Source organism: Amblyomma americanum, chromosome 6 (genome assembly GCF_052857255.1).
Source record: "Amblyomma americanum isolate KBUSLIRL-KWMA chromosome 6, ASM5285725v1, whole genome shotgun sequence".
In the NCBI taxonomy this organism is placed as follows: Eukaryota; Metazoa; Arthropoda; class Arachnida; order Ixodida; family Ixodidae; genus Amblyomma; species Amblyomma americanum.
In genome coordinates, this window is record NC_135502.1 from 79,309,104 (window position 1) to 79,331,544 (window position 22,441).

The 22,441-nt window shown below is 47.2% G+C and overlaps 1 protein-coding gene across 1 annotated transcript in view; it reads right to left on the reverse strand.

Moving 5' to 3' along the window:
* LOC144093772 (cell adhesion molecule DSCAML1-like) overlaps positions 1 to 22,441 on the reverse strand; it is a 238,465-nt gene that overhangs the window by 9,746 nt on the left and 206,278 nt on the right. The window contains exons 4-5 of the mRNA XM_077627473.1: positions 4,539 to 4,710; positions 1,265 to 1,482 (exon numbers count right to left, since the gene is read on the reverse strand). Coding sequence (XP_077483599.1) covers positions 1,265 to 1,482; positions 4,539 to 4,611 — 291 coding nt within the window. The 5' untranslated portion in view covers positions 4,612 to 4,710. The remainder of the gene's footprint in view (positions 1 to 1,264; positions 1,483 to 4,538; positions 4,711 to 22,441) is intronic.

Below are 22,441 nucleotides of genomic sequence, written 5' to 3' on the forward strand. Positions count from 1 at the left end.
GTTAGTAATAGCCATATCGGTTTTTAGAATTTCGAGAACGCGATTACCCTTTGCGCTGTGGCTCGACAAAATTTTTTTTTTTGGCTAGTTGCGTGTACTTAAGGGGTTGCTTTGCCTGCATGCTTTCGAAAGCGCATGTATTTTCGCACGATGCAGCCACATTTTGTCGAGCCACAGCGGTGAGAGTAATCGCGTTTTAGAAATAGCAAAAACTGATATGGCGGTTACTAACGACCGGCGACAAACCTCTGTTTGCAATTAGACGCCTAACTAGTAGTCAAAAAGTTAATTATTAGAAATTAATTAACTATATTGGTAGTTAAGATGATTCACCGGTTGTCTTGCCTCCGCCAACACTGGCAATACTATGCTGCAAAAGCCATATTTTCATGCGAAAAAGCTTAATTTTGAAAATTTTTGGAAGTGTTCGTTTGAGCATTCGGTATACTCTTCAGCAATGAAAAATAGTTTCAGGCATGAAATTACTGGTAATTGGAAAGTACAGACGAAATCAGTTCACGATGTTGCTCATTTGTTTCGGGCTCACTGCCATGATCGTGAGCGAAGACTGACTTGAAAATGCCTCGCGCGATCTGGCAACATCATAGGGACCCGAGAGGACGTGTTGGTGGTAATGACGTCATGCCAGTGTACGGGTTCGGCGCACCACCGTGACAGTCGAGGGCCATTCGGAGAATTAATCACGGACCGATATGCTAGCTTGAGGAGCATTTTAAGCAAAGATTTCGTCCATTTGAAGAACTCAAGTCAACTTACTTTCATCTTAGTACGGCGACTGAACTTGGTGATGAAATCCTTGAGTTCCTACTTTCGAACAAAACGCGCAAGGCTGCGCTGTAGTCCGCAAGTCGCTTAAAAAGTGAAACACTCTAGCGGAGATCGATCGTCGGAAAAAAAAAAGTTTATGACAACGATGATGGGTTTTCTCAGACGACGAGCGACGGATAAAATACAGGACGAGAGTATTGCGTTGTCTCTCGTCCCAAAAGCTCATTATAAATGCTGGCTTTCTGTTTGCAGCGTCTGCTCGTACCCGAAATATCGTGTGCGCCGGGGGCCTTTAAAAGTCGACCGGCGAGCAGGCGCCGAGTCTTGGGCGGGCGCGCTTCTTTCCACTGACCCTGAACGTGACACGGATGAACGATTCGGTCAGTCGCTGCGCTGTTCCGATTAGAGCGCTGCTGCCACTTCAGCGTCGTCGGCCCCGCCCGTGTTTACAGGCAGTCGGCGCGTGTATACGTACGTCCACGTCGACGCCCGGCAGGGGCAGGAATTGGCCGGGCGGCCAGTCGTTGGGCACGAAGCGGTAGAACTCGACGTCGTTCTTGTACCACTTGACCGAGTAGAGCCGGTCGCCGTTCAGCTCGTAGATGCAGCTCAGCCCGACCGTCTCGCCCAGCGTGGTCGGCGACGGAATGTCCACATTCACCAGCTTCACGGCGGACACGGTGGTCACGAAGCCTGCGAGCAAGAAATGCGACCCGACAAAAAAAAAAAAACAAACACAACAAGGCGTGTTGGGACAACTATACCAAAATTTTTGTCCTCGGTTCATTGACTATTTCTGGCTATTCTGATGACCGTTAAGCAGAAAAAGACGCGTCTATTCCTTACAAAATTGAAATCAATGGTTTTTCGCCACTCGATTCAAGCTGGCAGCATCAGCCTCGAAAAGAACTCTGCGATAACCGTTTGGAAGCTAATGGCGGCGTATCCTGACCTCAAGGAGCGGTAGATAAAATTGTCTTGACGTCATCGCAGTTTCGTTTCGGAAACGGTCGGTTGGGGGCGATACCTGTATTTCACTTTTTGACCTTTATTAGCTTTCAAGACTCGTCTAGTGTGAAAGTAGCCGCTTTGTTTTTAGAACGCCGCGGTTTATCAAAACAGACAAATATATAGTTTGTCCTGAGTGTTTCTCAACGGCATAGAGAGGCCAGGTCTATAAACGCCTGTGGAAAGAAGTGCAGCTATTGCTGATATTTGGTCCGTCCTTGTGCATATAACGAAGGTACTCTCGAAAACAGGAAAAACAATTCGCCGGACATGTGCTTGGCTGGTTAATGTACACAGGTTAAGAGAAAAAAGGTGCTAAAACGGATAAAAAGGTGGAAAAAAGAGGAGGCAAGCCGGACTGGATGCGGTGGCAGCGCAAAAATGTGTCCCCACGTCCAGACTGGTCGTGGTTGAACTAAACCGCAGATATGGATCATGTGTGGTCAATGGAAACTAAGAGGGTCCATGGCCCGTCTATGGGTAGCGCTCAAGGCAGTGGCTGTTAAGTATCAGAATTGCTCTTTGATGGAGTTCTGTGCTCACAGCCCTAGAAACTTGACCTAAGTCAAATGAAGTCAGTGCTAAAGGAGCAGTGTTGCGTCGAGAAGCATTCGTCCGTTGCCAGAACAGGGCAGTTGCTATGTTACGTGTACATCTACTTCCTCGCACCTCGAGTGTTCACTTACGATGTAGTCAGTCATACTAATTAGGAAGCTGTGAGCTTTAGGTACGCATAGAACCAAGGTAGGATATGCACTGTACAGCTGTGTGCTCGGAGTATGTTATGTACTGGGATACTTATTGGTGTAACGATACTTCGTCTCTGTACCTTGATATGGCCGACATGACAGGGGCCTTCATCGAACGTGATAAAAGCTACCTCTAGCGAGCGGCATCTCGGGGAAAGAAGTGAAAAACTAGGTACTGTTTCGACGACTTTGAGCTTTCAGTGTGACTTTCCGACTTAATAATTGTATCAAGACTAGAAAATTTCAGTTTAAGTGCCGTTGTTGTAGAACCCGAATGCAGCAGAAATGTGCTAAAGCTGAATGCAGCTAAATTTTGCGTCCCTTTCACAACGGTATCGCTGAAGGCGTCGCTTATGATCCCAGATTAAATCCAATAAAAATTGAAGGCTACGTAAAGCGGCTATAAATTACTTTGCCATCTAACTAGGGTCCTGGTGCGGAAAGGGTCTACGTGTGGAGCCATTATAAATCCAAAGTCACTAAGTCCGGCTTTCCTTGAACTATACGACGGGAGCTCGATAACAAGTGGACCCCCGAAAATGAGATCAAAGGATGCATGTTGATGCGTTGTTGGCCAACCATCAGCAACATCGGTTTTCTGTAGCAGGCTACTCCGAGCCCTCTAGCGCTCCAGTCATAAAGGAAGGAAAAAAATTCGTTGCAGGCATTTAGATATCTCTTAACTGCGGGAAGGCGAAATACAATTGCGACTCATTGCACTGATTTGAATTTGCCGCGCTTGAATTCATTTCATGACAGAGGAGAAGAGCAGCTGGCGCGAGCGTGGTGCCACGTGACCTAGGTGGCGATGTAACGGACGGACGGTCACCGCGAGTATGAGCCATTGAAGACTACCGCCTTAAATGGTGCTGCCAGTTGCAGAGTTTCAGAGGATTTACTGCAAAGGCGGAACGCTTCAGATACACAGGGACTGTATGTAGCATTGCCTAACTGTGGCTTAGTCTTGCATAATCAGAAATAAAAGAAGGATTTTCACTAAATATTTCTGAAAATTAAGAGAGATAGCGGAATAACCTTCGCCATTAATAATGGTCGACGCGACAACTGCCATGTCGTGTCGAGCATTTTGCACACTCTGGTTTTCCCGCTAGACTACACACTTGGTCATTGGCCCACGTGGTTGTTGCACGGTTTTGTGGCGTCAACGCACGCAGTCTACCCCTCTACGTAACTATCTCCTGATGGTTGGTCCTGCGACCACTGAGTTACTGAATGGACTTAATTTTTACCTCAGGCTGCGGCCAACATGAACGAAGGAACTGAAACAACTAAGACCACTCTAAGCTCTTTCTATTGAATGTGGTGCCCCATCACTAGCTTAGTACACACTATTGTAGGACAGCTTTCCTCATAGCCTGAGTCACTTTGGGACGTTAAACCCCATAAAGCAAAAGTAAAAAAAAAAACATTGCGGTAAAACGGCTTCTCGCATTGGCTTCCAAGCTACGACAGCTTAGGCCACGCTATACTTGCAACCTTCCCATTCTTATCTATCTGCATGAGCCTGCCACCCCTCCTATGGTTGCCTTCTCTTAGCATTCACTGCGTTGCCCATAGGGACAGTCATTATATTCTCTCCGAATTACACGCCTTGGCCATATCCTTGATTTCAGCTTGGATGTAATTTACTTACGCTAGTTTCCTGACCTAGACTGTCCTCTTTATCTCTCTTAACGCTACTCTAGTCATGTTTCTTTCCGCACCTAGTTACGCTGTCTGAAATTTAGTCTTGAGCATTCTCGTTATTGTTCATGTTTGATTGGTCCTAACTAGAGAGGTTCGCGGTAAAATAATGTCCTGTACAGAATTCTGCTCCACCCCATAACGTGTCTTGCCAAGTACGTAACAATCGTCGCTTCTTCGATGACAAGGAGGATGGGCCAGGCTTAGGCATATCTGTGGTACTTTCCTCTGCCGGCGCGCAGAAAGACACGAGTTAAGGGAAACATTCGCACTCCACCGGCCACCCACCGTGAAGCCAGGCGATGAGGATTCCTCGTGCGACGGCCGTGGCGCCCGAGGGCCTCCTGGATGGGCCCGCCATGACATCAGATCGGCCTCGGCACTACGCCTGGTGCCCGCCCAGCCCCGTTCATGCAGCGGCCTCTTTCTCCTGCCGTACGCCACCGGTACACGCCTCCTGCTGCGGAGAACAAGCAGAAGAGGCACAAGCAATCGGAGATCAGACAGTGAGCTGAAAATGTGCTCGCGATAGACGCACCGTCTGCAGCGGTCAGTGTCCTACCCTTACAAAAATTTCTCAGGCAGTCTACGGACTGCCCAAAGGCTTATGTCTATAATGTCTATGGACTCTCTATAAACAAACCTTAGAGAACAGTCTATAGGCAACACAAGTCCTGTAGAAAGTCTATAGATAATCTATAGATTTATGCCTTTTATTGGAACTTTGTCTATTGACAATCTATAGGATGTCTATAGACAAAGTTGTCTATAGACATCCTATAGACTGTCAATAGACAAAGAAATATATATAGGAAGCCAATAGAGTCTATAAAAAGTTTATATACCATTTTTGTGAAGATAATGTCACGCATCGCTTCTCAAAACAACATTACGGACCTCACATGTTCAATGTAGCAGTCATATTTGAATTGGTTTGCCGCATATGACAACGAAACGCTTAGATTGACGTGCAGCGTTGTAATTATACCTCGAAATTTAAGACGACGTTTCTAACACCCAAATAGGATTTCTCGCTGTTAAATGCTCCTCAAATGCTTGAAACCCAATTTTTACTACATAACACGAGACAAAACTGGAATGATGGCGTTACCACGAAGCAACGCTCACTGTTGTATGCATGCAGAGTAACGATGACAAACGGAAGAAAAGAGTGAGAAAGGTCATGGGCTCAAGTGAGACAAGCAACAGCACAAAATACTCGCTACCGTCATTTGCATGGACACTCCTCTTAGTATAATCTCGTACGGCAGTTAAATCTACGCATTACCTTTAGCGCGTGGTTCACCGTGTCTTAGCGGACACGGTCGTCGGTAGCACACTCCATGTATTGACGGATCGCTATTCTATCCAGGAAAATGACTTCAGTTTTCTTTCGGTCGGCTACGCCTACGACGACCGCCACGAGTCTACAATTCCTTGAAGCCGTGACATGTAAACATCGTTTCTCACGAAAGCCACTTCTTGCCCTATATCTTGCGCTTTCCATGTTCCACTGCTGTCTCCCTCACAAAAATTTCCTGGGACAGTCTATAGACTGTCCATAGGCTCATGTCTATAATTTCTATGGACTATAGACAAACTCTAAAGAACCGTCTATAGACAATACAAATGATATAGAAATTCTATAGACAATCTATAGATTTATGGCCATACATTTTATTAGAATTTTGTCTGTAGACACTCTATAGACTATGAATAAGCAAAAGGAAATATCTATTGGGAGGCAATAGAGTCTGTAAGAAGTCTATAGAGAGTCTATGGGCAATTTTTGTAAGGGCTTGACTCTTTCGCACAGACATTAATAGGCCAGATGCCATGTGAGCTTGCTAGCCGTCGCTCGTGTCCCTCAAGAAGTCGAGTAGCGTGGTAACGATGTCCACTTGATTGGTCCTGCGCCAACTCCGATCACCGCCTGAATTTTCGCCTCCCTTTTCGCCTCGACTGACGAATTTCGACCGATTTTGAGGTTTGCGCTCACTTTCGCCTCTGACTGGGATGAACGCATTACAGAGGGCTTTCACGTTTCTGCGTGACGGATTAGTTAGAGAAAAAAGTTTTCGTGTAGCGAAAAAATGTAAACATGAAAGGAGGTCATTTTTGGATGGCCTCTAGGGCGTGTAATAGAATAAGTATCTATAGACAGCTAGGCCACACATTGCCGCAAGTGCCTCCAAAGAAGAGCTCGGATCAAAGGAAGGTAAAATTGCATTTTAGCAAAATAAATCTCCCTGCATGCTTGTTTAAGCCGCGAAGAGACGAGGGTGCGCGTTGTTTGACTCAAGTGTGTGGTTGCGTGTTTTATTTGCTACACGGCCACTTCATACGCCGCACCCGCTTGGAGTGCGCTACGCTGTCCCCAAGGCATTCAGCCAGCGACATTTTCTATAGCTTCTCGTCAAAACTAAGTAACTTTTAATTACTTCCAAAGACCACGCTGGGGACATCACCGGTACAGTTGCGCAACCCAGGTAAAAGGAAGGGAGACAAAGCTCAAGTTTTGCCGTTATGCGCAAATGCCACATGCTTTATTTTTGTAATTGAGCGGAAATATTCGAGTTGAGAAATCTAGTATTACGTATACAAGCTTACTCTCGCAATAGCATTCAAAGCTATTCCGCTACGAAGAAAATTAGTTTCCTGATCGACAGGAAAGCACACGGATATTGTCATTATTGTCTGCCTTTTTATTTTTCTTGTTCTAGTTGACTGCGAATATACGTTCCATGCTTTACCGTCGAAAAGATGCTTAAGGTACACATATATGTTATGTGTTGCCGGTTGCATTGATTTAGTGTTAATTACCCCTGCATTTGGTTTGTGGGGGTGGGCTGGGGGGGTTGTTACATCCCAAAGCGACTCAGGCTATGAGGGACGCCGTAGTGGAGGGCTACGGATAACTTCGACCACCTGGGGTTATTTAACGTGCACTGACATCGCACAGTACGTGGGCCTCTAGAATTTGGCCTCCATCGAAATTTGACCGCCGCGGCCGGGATCTAACCCGCGTATTTCGGATCAGCAGCCGAGCGTCATAACAACTGAGCCGCCGTGTCGGCAATTACCCGTGGAAACAGTGTTACTATTCTTAGACAGGACTCTTCAGGACACAGGTAGCCTCAGGCTTGCTTTCGTCTGTCGCATGTGGCCTTCTGCGGGATTCGAATGAGAAATATTGGGCCACAGTTTAATATTGGCGGGACAGAACCAGCGCGCAATATACTACTGCTACTGCTCTTAACGCAAAAAACTGATTCGGTAATGTGCGAGAACAACCCTAAAATACTTTTTTTGTTCGTTTTCTCAGAACAGAAGTTATGCCTTAGGTTAACAAGTTTAGTCAGACCACGTTATGACAATGGAGCGTTGAATTAGAAGCCTACGTGTGAGGCGAGAGGAACTTTTTTGTACCAAAACAAAAAAATAGAAAACGGTCCACGAAGGTTCGGTCAGCGTGCTTACAGTACAAGGTGCATAGCGACACTCATCCAATATGCTTTTTTGCATGTCGTTAAAAAACAGGTGAGTGGCTTTCGTGCCAAACCTAAAATGCTGCAAATAAACAAACCAGAGTTCATTGTTCACCTGTTGTAAATTTGTGATCTGAACGAGCTCTTGAATACCTGGGGGCTAAGCCTCTCTTTCCTTTCGTATTATGTACCACGGTACGCGAAATACATGCTCGTTTCGTCCCCTCAGGGACGGCCACGTCTCAAGAACTGTTCCTTTCAAACGTTTCATCACTGACAGGCTTCAACGGGATTACGAAGGCAGCATCGGAAGATTGCTTATGGCACATTTGTCGCGTGTAATTATACGCTCAGTATTGTACCGGCCCGCACAATGTGGCTGCGTTCCGTGCCGCCAAGAAAAAAGGAGACCGAATTCCTTCTTAAAGCCAAGCCCGCTTCTTTTCCGTTTCATCTAAGCCTTCTTCTTCCAGAGGCGACGCTTTCGAAACAAGAAGAGCGCAGTAATTCCGAAACGCTAGGAATAGAGGGCTCCGTGGGCTTTGCGTGTCCTAAGTATACGGCGGACGATTCTAAGACCCGGACAGTGCATTGCACAACGACGGCCAATATGAATTACCTCTTGTTAAGCATCGATCTCGGACTTTGCACATTGTGAAACGTCAAATTGGTCTTGCAAGTCGGATTAAGCGCGCGCGATGGCAACGGCTTTGATCGCCTTAAAAATTCATTCCTTCGAAACTTGTTTTACGCCCGCGAGGCATCGAGGACTTGGATTCTCGGCCTGCTCTTTCTAGCGTAGCCGCCTTTGCCTATAATAGTGATTACGATTGCAAACTTCATGCTTGGTCCCTGGTACTCAAAACGCAGTCGCTCTTTATAAATAGGGGACACCGTAATGACTGCAATCCGTTTCTACTGAGATGGAAACCAAGAAGAGCCGGGCTTACGCGCAATTAAGACGCGTTCGAGCAAGATTTAACTATTAGAGGCTAACAAAAGAAAGAGAGAGAAACTGATGTAGCAGTCTTGGGCATGGAATAGGAAAATTGAGGCTAATAAAAGCACGTTAACTACTGTTTTTATTCTGTTTATTTTGTTAATTTGAGAACAGCGAGCAGTTAGACTGGTAATTACGAGATTACATTTTTTACGCAATTAAACATTTAGGCAACTTCGCCCAGGACGAGAGGCCGGCTCCGCTAACTGCTTTGTTCTGTTGTGCTCAGTTAAGCTGATAAACTAGATTTAAGCGACATTGTTCTGGGCGAACGTTAACACTCAAACCGTATAGTACATACTAAAAAAATAGGAGTTTTCTGACTTCGTGCAAGCAGTACCATTTTCTTTATTTCATTTCAAATACTGCTTCACGCATTAGCGTTGTACGAGTACTGTTCAGTAATTGGTTCAAGAGCTGCTGCCGAATATTAAAATGTAGGGCGGTAAACTTGCCATTCACGTTTAAGAGACCAAAAAGCGGGTGCTGAAGGTTATGACACACGAGAGGAGTGTCTAAATGAAAAACAGCATGCAATGGCGAGGAGCGGTGAGCGTTTATTTCAGCCTGAACGTAGAGAAAAAAATATGGCATCTCAAGAAAGCGATCTCTCGAAAATGTTTTGCTGTCTTAAGCACCGGCATACAGTTCGAACACTTAGCGTGTTTTCGACACTTCCCCTTAAGTACGATTCAAACGTGAACTCTGGAAAGAAACCTAGAAGGCTGCCCGCGCTCGCCAGCATCGAAAGTTGCTCTTCGCCTTACACCGCTTGGCTCGATTTCACACAGAGACGCAGGAAAACAAAAAAAAAGAGAGAAAAAGACCGGTTATGAATGCGCTACTCGGTCCCATCCGTGTTTAGGCCCATTATCTTGATCGGGTGCACCCGCCCCCGCACGCAGCAATCGATGCAGACCAAACGTGACGAGGGCTTTGTTTCATTTCCCCGGCGTGGGTCTCCATCACGCTACAGCGTGTATGCTTCGCAGGTGGTTGGACGCAGAAAGGGGAGTTGGGGGGAGGCTTTCCTGTCACGCAAGCCACGAGGGCGCGTCCAAAGCACGCCGCTCGTTGTCGTCCGGTGTTTTTCTTTTCTGTGGGGTCTGTTTGTTTGCCTGCAAGATCAATGGCGCGTCGTCGAACGAGCCTTCTATTTCAGCCGATAGCCGCCCAAATGCGCGCGGGCATTGGCTTTGAAAAATACCGCCGCCTCTTGCGCGTGCGCTTCTTCATAGAACAGTTCAGCACGCTCAGGAAGCCAGCTTTACAGGCCGTGTGGCGGCTTCGTCGCACGCCCGCTCACGGTTGGTAACGCGGCTGTGTTCAACTTGCTCCGCACTATTTCTTTTTTTTTTTCGAACGGAATAATGCGTCGATAAGTGTTCAACTTCGGTAGTGAATTGAGCTTACTTACTTTCTTTTTCTTTCTTTCTTTCTTTCTTTCTTTCTTTCTTTCTTTCTTTCTTTCTTTCTTTCTTTCTTTCTTTCTTTCTTTCTTTCTTTCTTTCTTTCTTTCTGTCACGAATCTGTATTTACCTTTCCTTTCCTTTGAAAGTTTTTCTTTCGGTTCATTTCTATTTTGGCATCTCCTTGAATATCCTAACCTGCTGCAGCAAGACTCGCATTCCGTGGTGGTTTCTTTTGCTGCTTCCATAAAGTTCGCTTTTTGTTCGCGGCGTACTTACACGCACGCGCCCACACAAACGCCCGCGCTGCTACTTCTGTAACACGCGAGGCGCTTTTCAATTCACGACGTTTGCTGGGAACGAACGTATCCTTTCTTATTCTTTGTTTTCCCAGAAATGCACTAAATGTGTCCCGCGCAAAACCGGCTGAACATATCACTGAACCTTGGCTCTTAAAGCGTGAAACAAGGGCTCACATTTCAGTCAGCGTAAGAACCCTGTGACACTTTCCACCTACATATGCACGCGGTTTTAAAACCTGACACGCCTGTGTCTTCCTGCGACATAAGAATGACGCGAAATTCCAGCACGCCTTTTTTTTCTTACCTGACAGGAACATCGTACCGTAAGTACAAATGCCCCGGCAGCCGGCACAGCTTTGGAATCAGTGTCAGTAAAATGCCTACTCTACAAAAAATATATATTTGGGCTCGAAATATTTAATATCACGAAAAGCACGTACGCATTCCTTAATATGCTCTATGTGCTAAAGCGCGTACGTGACCTGGAGTCATGCCATAGCGGAGGGCTCGCGACTAATTTCAAGAAACGGGAACTCATCAAAAGAAGAGCTCCAAACTATTCGCTTGTTGCCGCTGTCGATGAGCGGCCGCCACCCCTGGGAAATAATGGCGCGGATGCGTTCCGTAAGCGGCAGGACGTCGTAGTTCTTGATATACAACGTCCGTTCACGTGCTCACGTACCTTTAATTCGGAGCAGTAATTTTAATAACTGACAAAGTACACCTTAGACCTCGCACCCCCCGTAAAAAATACGCATGTCGGGTAGCCATGTAAGCCGACGCGCAGTTGGCGCGTCTTCAGTCAACCAAATGATCAGGCAGGCTTTCGTTAAGGCTGCTCGACAATAGATTGTATCCATACTGTCAACCAGCAGACAAACGAACAAAATATAACCTACCCCTGTATATAATCTTCATAGATTAGGAGAAAGCACTTGACTCAGCCGAAACCTCAGCATTCATGCAGGCATTAAAGAATCGGGGTGTAGATGAGCCTTATGTAAAAATACTAGAAGATAACGATAGCAGCTCCACAGTCACCATAGTCCTTCATAAAGTCAGCAGTAAAATTTGAGTAAGGAATGGTGTCAGGAAGAAAGACGCGATGTCTTGTGCACTATTCACCGCCTATTTAGACGAGGTATTCTGAGGCTTGTATTTGGAACAGTTTTGAATAGCAGCTAATGGAGAATATTTTGATAACCTCCTATTCGCTGATGAGATTTCCTCGCTAAATCACTCACGGGATGAATTACAAAGCATGATCATTAACTTAGGCACACAGGGAAAAACGGTGGGTCTAAAATTAATGTGCAGACAACCAAAATAATTTTCAATAGCCTCGTAAGAGAATAGCAGTTTACAATTGGTAGCGAAACGCTGGAAGTGGTACAAGAGCACCAGTACTTAGGGCAGGTAGTGACAGCTGACCCGGATCGTTAGAAGCAAATAACTAGAATGATAAGAATAGGGCGCATCGCACATGACAGGTTCTCTCAGATCATGAATAGTAGTTGGTTGATGGGGGTTTTAACGTCCCAAAGTGACTCAGGCTATGAGAGACGCCGTAGTGAAGGGCTCCAGAAATTTCGACCACCTGGAGTTCTTTAACGTGCACTGACATCGCACAGTACACGGGCCTCTAGAATTTCGCCTCCATCGAAATTCGACACCCGCGGCCGGGATCGAACCCGCGCCTATCGGACCAGCAGCCGAGCGCCATAACCAATCAGCCACCGCGGCGGCTCATGAATAGTACTTTACCAATATCCTTCAAGAGCAAAGTATATATCCTTACCGGTACACACCTATGGGGCAAGAACGTGGAGGTTCACGAAAAGGGTTCAAATAAAATTGAGGGCAATACAGCGAGCTATGGAAAGGAAAACGATATGTGTAACGTGAAGACACAGGAAGCGGGGCAGGGTGGGTCAGGAAACAAGCGCCGGTTGATGATATCCTAGTCAAAATCAAGAGGAAGAAATGGGCTTGGGCAGAGCATGTATATGCGAATGCAAGATAACCGCTGATCTTTAAGCGTAACGGAGCGGATTCCAAGAGAAGACAAGCGTAACAGGGGGCAGAGAAGTTTGCGGGGATAAGGTGGCCGCGGCTGGCACAGGACAGGGTTAATTGAAGGGACATGACAGAGGCCTTTGTCTTGCAGAGGTCGCAGTCACGTTGATGAGGAAAGGAATGGCAAGTTCGCGGAGAGAATCGCGAACAGAGTTAAGTTCAGCGGAAAAGTCTTTTTTCTCCCTAAAAAATCCGCAGCATCAACTTTACGACCATTCTGCGGAAGCTGTCAGGAGGAGTGAGAGAGCTAGTGAAGGGTTATGCGCAACAGACAAATGGACGGTGAAAATGGGGCTAGCAGCGACGCGAAGATGAGACGAGGACAAGACAGCCGCTACGATTTGTCTTCTTTTCCTGACGCCGATTTTGGCGCAGTTTTTTATCTACCAATTATGTCTGATCGATTGGTCTCTGGATTCTACCTTTATTGAAGATGCTGTCGTTTCTGTGTGAATTACTGGCTACTAGGGCTAAGATCCCACACTGTGACAGCAGACACATTTATTTAAACCTGAAATGGGTATGAATTGGTGGACCAATGCTCTAACCACCAATGAACGCATTTTAGCCCTTCGAGAAACCAATTGGACTGGTGTCTGTAACGTTGTGGAAATCCGAATTCCTTTTCCATTGCGTACTTATCTGCTTTCGATTTTCTCCTGTTGGATTGATGAATAAATGAAACTCTTGTAAGAGCCTGCAGGCTCAGCTCCTAGTTACATATAACAGCAAGTCGCAAAACTAATAATAACTGATATAGGTAAGTTCCAGCTGCAATTTTATAAAGCGCAAAGAATGGGGCCTATGGCATACATCCATGAATCGGGATGGGAGGCACAATACCCAGGCACAATACCAAGATTCGAACTTTCCCATGTGTTTTCGATATACTACAGAAGCCAGCACACAAAACATGCCGACACAGCTATTTCAGCATTTTAGCGAAATAATCATCCAATATCACTGTGCTCTGGACTTCGATTTTAACCGCGGATAGTTTATCCAGCGGTTTCTTTGTTTGGCGAGCGCTTCTTCGGTCCTTGTTCAATCAAAGCTCAGGTTCCCCTTTCCGTGAAATGAATTTTGATACCGTGTGTACTTTTTTCTTCCGCCTCTTCGTGCGTTCCGCCTGATTTGGTCTGGGATGTCGAGTCAGCTTCATTGGCCGATGTTGTCTCGCTAGAGAAACTCTTGGAGGGATCGCGTTCTCTCCTAACCTCAGAGCAGTTTTTCTTTTTGCCTTTCTTTATTAGCTCCGGGCGACCGCTCATCTTTTGCTGTGCGGTATCTTCTTCCTCGCTCGGTGTATTGAGCGAGCGTCACATTTCCTGTGGCAGTCGTTTTTTGTTGTTTTTTTTGGCTCTCTTATCGTTTGGGCTGCGTCCTCTTCTTCCTGCCCGCTCGGATGCTTGACCTCCACGACTCGTGAGAAGCGTCTGTTTGGCCGCTCCCTGTTCGACCCCCCCCCCCCCCCCCCCCCGACCGCCCGCTGTTTTATATCTAGAGGAGACGATCTCTTCCCTCGAGGGGGTTTTTCTTCGCGTTTTCCAAAAGCCTACGATCGAATTTTTCTCCACACTGAAAGAAAAAAGGCGAAAACTTAAATAACAGAAGCGTCCCTGCCTCCACGAATCCTCAGCACTGCTTTTTTTTTTTCATGCTCGCTTTGATGAAAGGGCTCGATGTCGTTCTCTTCAGTTTATTCTTAATTTTTTGGATAGGTTCTAAGCGAAGCGCATTTGGTGTGTTCTATTCTGACCACTCTGTATACTTCATCATGAGCTCGCAGGATCGCTCAAATGTGTTAATGGCGCCCGTTATGCGCGTCAGCATCTCATTAGCTCTGAGAAAGCAGGTTATCTATAGTAATACGAACTAGATGTGCTCAGTGTGGACGCGCTTGGAAGGTAAGTGGATAAAATGTGAGGCGAATGTAGAAGCCTGCGAGCTATTACTTGCGGTCTTAATTAAAATAAAAGGACCGCGCGGCAAATGCGATCGATGGAATTAAAAATAGTACCGGGTACATTTCGTCACTTTAGCCAAGTTGTTGGTGCATAAACATCTGTGGAAAACTTTGCTAACCTACAACGTAGTCATTTCGCGGCACACTCTTCGCGACAAGCCAATAACGGACCGTGAAGAGCATCAGATGTACTGTGCTCCTAATACTAAGAAGAACTTGTCAACAGAAGGAAGCCGCAGTGATGTCGAATTGCCCTCGGTTTAAAATCACAGCAAGAATGCGCTCGGAATTATTTTCAGATTTTCAAAAGAAATTATTGGATACCTAGAGAAAAGGCTGAGCTGGATTCGGGAACTGTCATGTATCCATATCTTGTCTACGCGCCGGGCAAAGGTGCTCGTTGCAGTTACCTGTCCAGTGACTCATACAACTAAATTCTTCAGGTCATTTTCAAGCTTCAACAAAGTGCGAAATTATGACGGAACGCCCGCTGAATAGCCTGTGTTCTATTATCCTACGCACTGTCTATTCTGCCTCCACGTCGTTTCCATGACTTGACGTCACCAAAGATATTATCGTCGGCAAGTGACGCATAAAAAGTAGCTGGCGGTAGTCACTTCTAATCTAATGCGAAATAATGTCTATTGCTCTCAGTGCAACCAGACTTCTACAGGAAGCTCGCTGCCTGTCTCACAGTTATGCTCGGTTTTTAGTTGTTTCAACATCCCACTGTGTAGATCGCAGTGTAGATATAATCGTTACTTGTTTTACGTGGACTTAAAACTTTTCTACCGGTGCAAGATGAGATGGTCTCGCTTCAGCGGAAGCAGTCTCGAAAGTTCTGAAAAACTTCACCGAATCTGACACAAAGTACACTCGAAGCCCATAGTTTGTCGTCAAGCGTGCCTTGCAAGAGTAGAAACACTACGTCTAAGGCTGATTTTGCCCGGACAGTAGGGTTCCCTCGGAGAGTAACGATCTGGGGCGTCTTACAAGCAAAGATTCCTTCTACAATGTATCACATATCCCGTGTGCTCAATCATGCGGGATGGTCGCGGTGAAAGCAACTCCGCCTATTCCGGCGCAACCCGATGAAAATCGAAACTTGCCTTAATCTCGTTTTGTCTACCCGTGTTCGTCGTGCTCACGATGACGAGAAGGAAAGAATGAGAAACGAGGAATGACGAGGAATGAAACTCATCGCGCACTACCGAAAGCGGGTAAAGCGAAGCGTTCTTTCTCGATTTAGTTCGTATCTTTCTTTCCCATCTCCCTTTCTCTCTTTCCTAGCTATCCCTCACTCTCGCTCACCGGTGCATATTCCTAGTTCGATACAGGCCGCTTTAGCGTGGAACAGTGAGCCGGATCTAGACAAGCGACAGGGCTGCGCAGGAAAGAAAGTGCACACTTCTTAAACGCTCGAAACAGAAAAGCGGCTACCTGTCCCCTCTTCCACAGTAAGCACAAGCACCACCCCTCCCCAACGTCTTTCTCTCTCTTTCCCTCGCTCTCTCTTTTTTTCCTTATTTGCCTTGCTCGCAAACGCGCTCCACCACTTTCGCCAGAAACTGTTTTGACAATCGCGGGGAGTTGTATATGATGCGAGAGGACGATCGGAATATTGATTCCAGCGAAGGGGGGGGGAGAGCGCGCTTCTTTCGACAGCGGCGGGGAATTCAGCGTCTTTCGTTTCGCCCGCTGTCGTCGTTGTCCGTTTCGTGTGCGCGCGCGCCCAGTAAAGGGTGAAAGGAAAGGAGGAAAGTGGGAGGAGGAAAGGCGGGCTTGTGCGCTGCTCGCTAGCCGTGGGGAATGCTTGCTTGCTGCTGTCGTCGTGCGTATACGCCCCCCGTGAGCGCGGACGTCGGAACCAATTCGGCGCACCATCAATTCTTGTCAAGCGCTGTCGATTCGAAATAGTAAAGAAGACGCTGTCCTGGAGGCAAGTGCCAAAGAAACCCCCCCTCCCTCAACCCCCCCCCCCCCTCCCTCATCCCAACGTCGGGCTCGTCGGTGTCAACGTTACCGCTAGTCGGCGCGTAACTCTTGAGGCAGGCTTCGGTACGTGTCGTCGCGTCGCCGTTCTCGGCTTTTCTGTGCCGATTTATTTCTGCGTTTTCGTCGTCTTTGGACCTTCGCACTTCCATGCGCTTTTTAAAATGCCCGATTTGGCTTGGTTAACGGGTGCGGCTTTGTGAACCGCGGAAATTAAGTTTGGGCGATTGTCGCCGTCGCGTGATTAATGTCGCTTGGCTCTGCATTTGTCTGTGGTTGCGCGGTGTTTCGGCGCGTTCCCGGACAGTTTCGCGAAATTCAAGACGCTGTTTTCGCGTGTGTAGGAGCAATGTGCTGAGGCTTCATTAAAGAAAAATAAAAAGCTGGTTGACTCCTTCCGCGCATTCGCGTCGTTTGTTTTGCATTACGCGTGTGTTATAGACTGCCAAGATTCAATTGTAAATGGTGGCGGAATCTTCTTATTCATTGTCACGTTATTCCTTCCGTTGCTTTCCACGTGTATGCGACAGAAAATTTTACAAAACTGGTCGATGCTTGCACGCTAGGCCCGTGTGGCGGTCGTGACTGAGGTTGTTTTGCAGCCTTGTCAGGCGCACAAAAATTCTGATCGAGATTCATCTTAAGGAAGGTGCTACGTCTGTAAGCTGCGGTATTCATAGCTAAAGGCAAAAAAGACAAGGCGGTGGAACGTCTTTGTCATCAGAGATTAACGACGATCGCTTCGTTTGTGCTCCCACTCTAGATCCTTAATTACTGTGAATACCCGTTCTCTCCATTTTTGTTGCCAGTGCGATAGAATTAGGAGCTGCTGAAGCCTTTACCAGAAGTGAAGTCACTTCGCGTCTGGTGACGTCACTACCCTCTAGCCAATTGGAATTATCTAGTCTGGCAACATAACTTCGTTCCAGCCAATGGGAATTATTCGGTCCTGCATCGTCAGTTTCCTCGAGCCAATGAGCGAATTTTGTGACCGGTACATTTTATTTTGGATTTTCAGCGCTCTACAATGCCGCGGTATTATTACTGCGGCATTGAAGAGCGCTGAAAATAGAGCGGGGATCGCAATAGCGTGTATTTAATCTGAAAGATCTTGTGTGTTTGTCAAATAAAGAGAAGAGGATCGACCTAAAGGCAGTGAAGGTAGCACGCGTGGCGTTAAAGGCACGGAGGAATGGGGTTCATAATCATATTACATCGATTTTAATTTAGCGAATTGTTTTCACGCGTCCGGCTGGCGGCAATCAATTGTGCGCCCCGCTTATTTTAGAGCGCCTCGTGTACTCGGCTCCGTGTAGGGCCTTCCATTTCTTGATTGAACCTGAGCTGTCGTTGCCTACTCGGGTAGCCGCGTGCGAAGCAAGAGCACCGAGTCAGGAAGAAGGCCCGCGATCTCATCGTTTGAAGCTTTCCACTAAAATGGACGAGCAGGATTGAAAAGAGAAGGGGGAGGGGGATGCCCGCCCCAAGAAACCCCTACCGCTACGCGTTCTAGAATTTCAATAAAATATCGGTCTTTCCATTGGTCGTAACGCCTTTACATGTTTGAACAAGTTTGCTCGCGGGAGCGCACTCCGCATCGCGGCCACGCTTTTTCTTTCTCAGTCGGTTTCAATTTTCTCGGAGGCAAACATTTCGAAGCGTATTGATTTGTCGAGCTGTAAAAAAAAAATTGGAAGGGAATTTTATTTTTCGGTTTGAGTTGCTCTCTTATACGTGGCCGTCAGAAATCAATGGCACTACAAAACTTCGCTGTTACCAACGGTTAGAGTTGCTTCTTCGTTCTTCTTTCAACGAGAGAGAAAAGAATTCATTTCTCCTCATGGGAAATAGTACAGATCTCCTGGTTTTGACAAAGAACGCAATTCAAAGGCACTGTGCTCACTTCGGTGCGTGATTTTGTCGCACTATTGTGTGTCGTAACGCATTTCACCGACGCTGAACTTGGAACACGTGTTTCTTCTGTTTTTAAGCGTTATACACGGCTCCTTTGTCACGCTTATCTACGTGGTGATTCGAGAGAGTGTGAGAAGTGCGACACCCTTCTGCAATTGCCAGCGAAAGAGATGCTGGACTCACACGTGTCAAAAGTATCAGCGCGATAGGTAAGTTTTGTAAGTCAAGGAATTTGGAGCGACGGTATTTATAAGAAATCAGAGTGGCAGTCAAGAAAGAAAAAACCTGTCACTACACCATCGACGCGATCTGTTACTCGGTTAGTTAGTCGGCCGGTTACTCTAGTAAGGAGCAAGTTGGGTGAGTTAGTACTGGAGCATGACTGAAAGAACATTACTGCGCTACAACAGAGACAAGGACCCACCACGTAAGGAACAAAGGACAGCACCCATGTTGTTCAGTCGCTAAGTTAGTTGCTCGGTCTGTTACTCAGTCGATTACTCAGAGTCAGTCAGTCAGTCACTCAGTCTGTGGGTTACTTAGTCACTCAGTCGGTTACTCAGTCAGCCAGTTAGTCACTCGCTAACCTTGTGCGCCACTCACTCACTCACTCACTCACTCACTCACTCACTCACTCACTCACTCACTCACTCACTCACTCACTCACTCACTCACTCACTCACTCACACTCACTCACTCACTCACTCACTCACTCACTCACTCACTCACTCACTCACTCACTCACTCACTCACTCACTCACTCACTCACTCACTCACTCACTCACTCACACTCACTCACTCACTCACTCACTCACTCACTCACTCACATCACTCACTCATCACTCACTCACTCACTTTCTGGCAGTAGCTTCACTAAAGCAATACACAATATGTCTTGGTACGACTGTGTATCACGTCAAAGAATGCTTAGCGCACTAGCGTTGGTTTGACACAGTGGCAAGGGTGCTTGTCCTAACAAAGGAACTTCAGACGCAGAACATGCTTCACAAAGGCAGTAAAATGTGATATTTTTTTCGTGGATGCGTATCTGTAAGTACTATACCACTCATAACAAACAACTTACCATTGAAGGTACTATCAGCAACGAATGAAACGCGAGCAAGAAAACTAAGTGAGAGCGCAAAAGCAGCAAGATATTAGGTAATGGGGAGGAAATAAAAGTGAGGTAGATTTACTCTTTTAAAGGACAGTGAAATTGCCCTCTTCGAAGTGAATTTACTATCCACTAGCACTTCACGGGTTTCTCCCGGCTAAAACCTTCTCATTTGCTGTCCATGCTTCATTTGTTTTGCTCACGTCTAATTTTTAGCTGATGCTGCTTTTCCTGAGCGGCCGTTATATTAATTGTCATACGATAGAAGCAATCAAACTGAGGACGGATTTCCCCTTAGCGTTGTGAGAAATGGGAATGTACCGCTTCGCTCTACTGAAAAAAATTTCATCGGTTTACCCGCGCATTTCTTTTAAGAGATTTCCGAGTACAAACCAAGGCGTTTCGATCCCGGACGTGAAGTTTAATGTGGGAAAATTTTTCATCGCACTCTGAAGCGCAGTTGAAACGTCGGTCAAGTAATTTTTTCTATCTTTTTTGAGTAAATTTGCGTCCACTAAAAGGAAGATTCCCGAAGAAACCTGAATAACCATCTTTGAAAGCCGCGTTTTTACGCGCGCAAGCCTCGTCCGCGGCAGCGTTGCCTCGCGGAGCCTAAAGAATTACGTTTGAGCGTAAACTTATAGTGGGCGGCAGGTTTCCCGCAAAGCCGCTCCGACAGGCGAGACTCCATAGTCGGCGCGAAAGGCCTGGTTTTTCTCATCACCGTCTCAGTCGTAAACGATGAACGGCGATAAAGCGCGCGCTGGACCGAACGGAAGCCAAGCAAATAGCAACTCGCAGCGCTGCCTGGATGCGCTGGTTCTAAGCTCGTGTCGTCGAGAAGGCGATGGTGACGGTGAAAGTAAAGCGCGCGAAAGATTTTGGCGGGAAACCAGGCGAGGGGAAACCGAGAGAGAGCGTAGGAGGAGCATTGGGATGAGGGGGGGGGGGGGGGGGGGGGGGGGTAAGGAGTTGCTGCCAAGGAGCCTAGCAAACCGCGCTTTATGTAAGGCACGAGCCGCGTTGTAAGTTAGGCACGGTCTGGCAAACCTGAATGGTTGATGCTGCTTTGCAGAAAAGGCGTTCGGCCTGCTCAGGCGCTTGCGCGCGTTCACGAACTCGCGTTGGCGCGAACTTTCGAAAAAGAAAATAAAGTGCGCTGGGGAGATAACTCTGCGTTTAAGAGCTCCGTCCTGCTCCTTTTCAGGGAAACTTGCCCGGGCGCTTCTCGCCCTCGAGTGCAGAAAACGGCAGGCGGAAATAAATCGCTCTGGTAACCGGACCCGACGACGTCGTTTCATGATCTTGTAAGCGTTTCGCCCGTGAACTTGTCTTCACTTGAATGCGGGTTTTTCAAATCGTTGAGAGAAAAAACAAAACAACGAACAAAGAAAACAACTGTGGTCGGAAGAGGGTTTCACTAATTTGTGGGTTTATTGTGTTCTTTTCGCTTTTCCCTTGCTTTGATTCAGGTGAATAGCTGATAGGAAAAGGAAATTATATGAAAGAGAAAGACAATGTTTTGGGCAAAGTGCCAAAAACCTCACAATCCAACAGAGATGTGCAAGAGGCTTGAGAACGTAGTTGTGGGGCGAATTAAAGCAGGTTCTGCTCATTATGTACACCCTTAAATAGTTAGTGTGACCTCATTTCGCGATCACATCAACACGGCCGATGCGATTAAACTTTTTTACTGCCCACTTGTGATATTTTCCTGCCTTCATGCTCTTTTTTTTCATAACATCTAAATCTCCAGCATAACACAATAATAATCATGACAGTACTAATACTTTCATAGCGACTTATGTGACACGGGACGTTTTAGTGGCACCGAACTCAACAAAAATTTCTTTTCCTGAGTGTCACCCGGATGGGGACGTGCAGAAGAAAACAAACGAAACGGTTTGCATAGTTGAACATTATCATCACGATGACCCGGACAGTGTTAGAATTCGTTTCTTTTTTTTTTCTCTTTGGAGTGATAAAACAGGCTGCGTCGTCTATCCTAGCCCTCTTACGTCCGAAGGATATTAATTTTTTTTCTCGTCCTGCGGCCTCCTAATTTATTTCCTGAGCAAAATATGACGACGTTCCGGCAAATCGCTCATCGCGAGCGCGTTCCTCCCAGACGGGAGAACGACCACCCGGGGACGTCGTGTGCTGCGGCGGCAGAGAACCTGAAGGCAGCGTGTAATTAATATTTACGGGGTGTCAGCGGACGGGGCGGTTCACAAACGAGCATTACTTTCGCCCACCTCCCTCACTCTTCCCATCAAGATGCCCTCGCTTTCGCACACGGCCAATACTGTTCCACTCTCCTCTCACTGATTTTCGTCTTCCCCTCCCGTACGCGCACTCGTCTACGGAACAACGCCGCTTTGACGGAGTGAAGGACTGCGGCGCACGCGGTGAGACAGTGACAGAGCAGCCCCGAGCGTCAAGGTGCTGCTTTCCTAGATCGTGGCAGGAAAGAAGGGGGCGGGGGGTCTGGTTTTGAGATAGGAAAAGAGTGGGCGAGAATGATGGGGGAGGGGGGGCTTGCGAAAGCCAAAGGCGTTTCGGCCGCGTTAAGAGAGGCCGGCCGTCGTGATTGAACACAGGTGTTTGCTCGTTCCTCATTGCTTGTTCTTGGCGCTCCTTCCGCTTGACGCTTTATATTAAAGGCGATGAACGACGCATATATTACGAAGCGACGGGTGGCACCTCCGCCGCCGCCGAGAGGCGACAGTTCCCGGGGAGGAGGAGGAGGAAGGAGGGAAGCTTTAGCGAGCAACGCTCGCGACCCCGTCGCCAGCTTGCCGAGGTGAGCGCGCCGGGCTGCGCCGCCGCCCGCGGCCGCTTTGCTGTTTGCTTGGCGAACTCTATCGACGCAATGTCCCGTGTGGTCCGGAGCCCCGTGCTTCCCACCTTCAGTTTTTACGTGCCCCCCC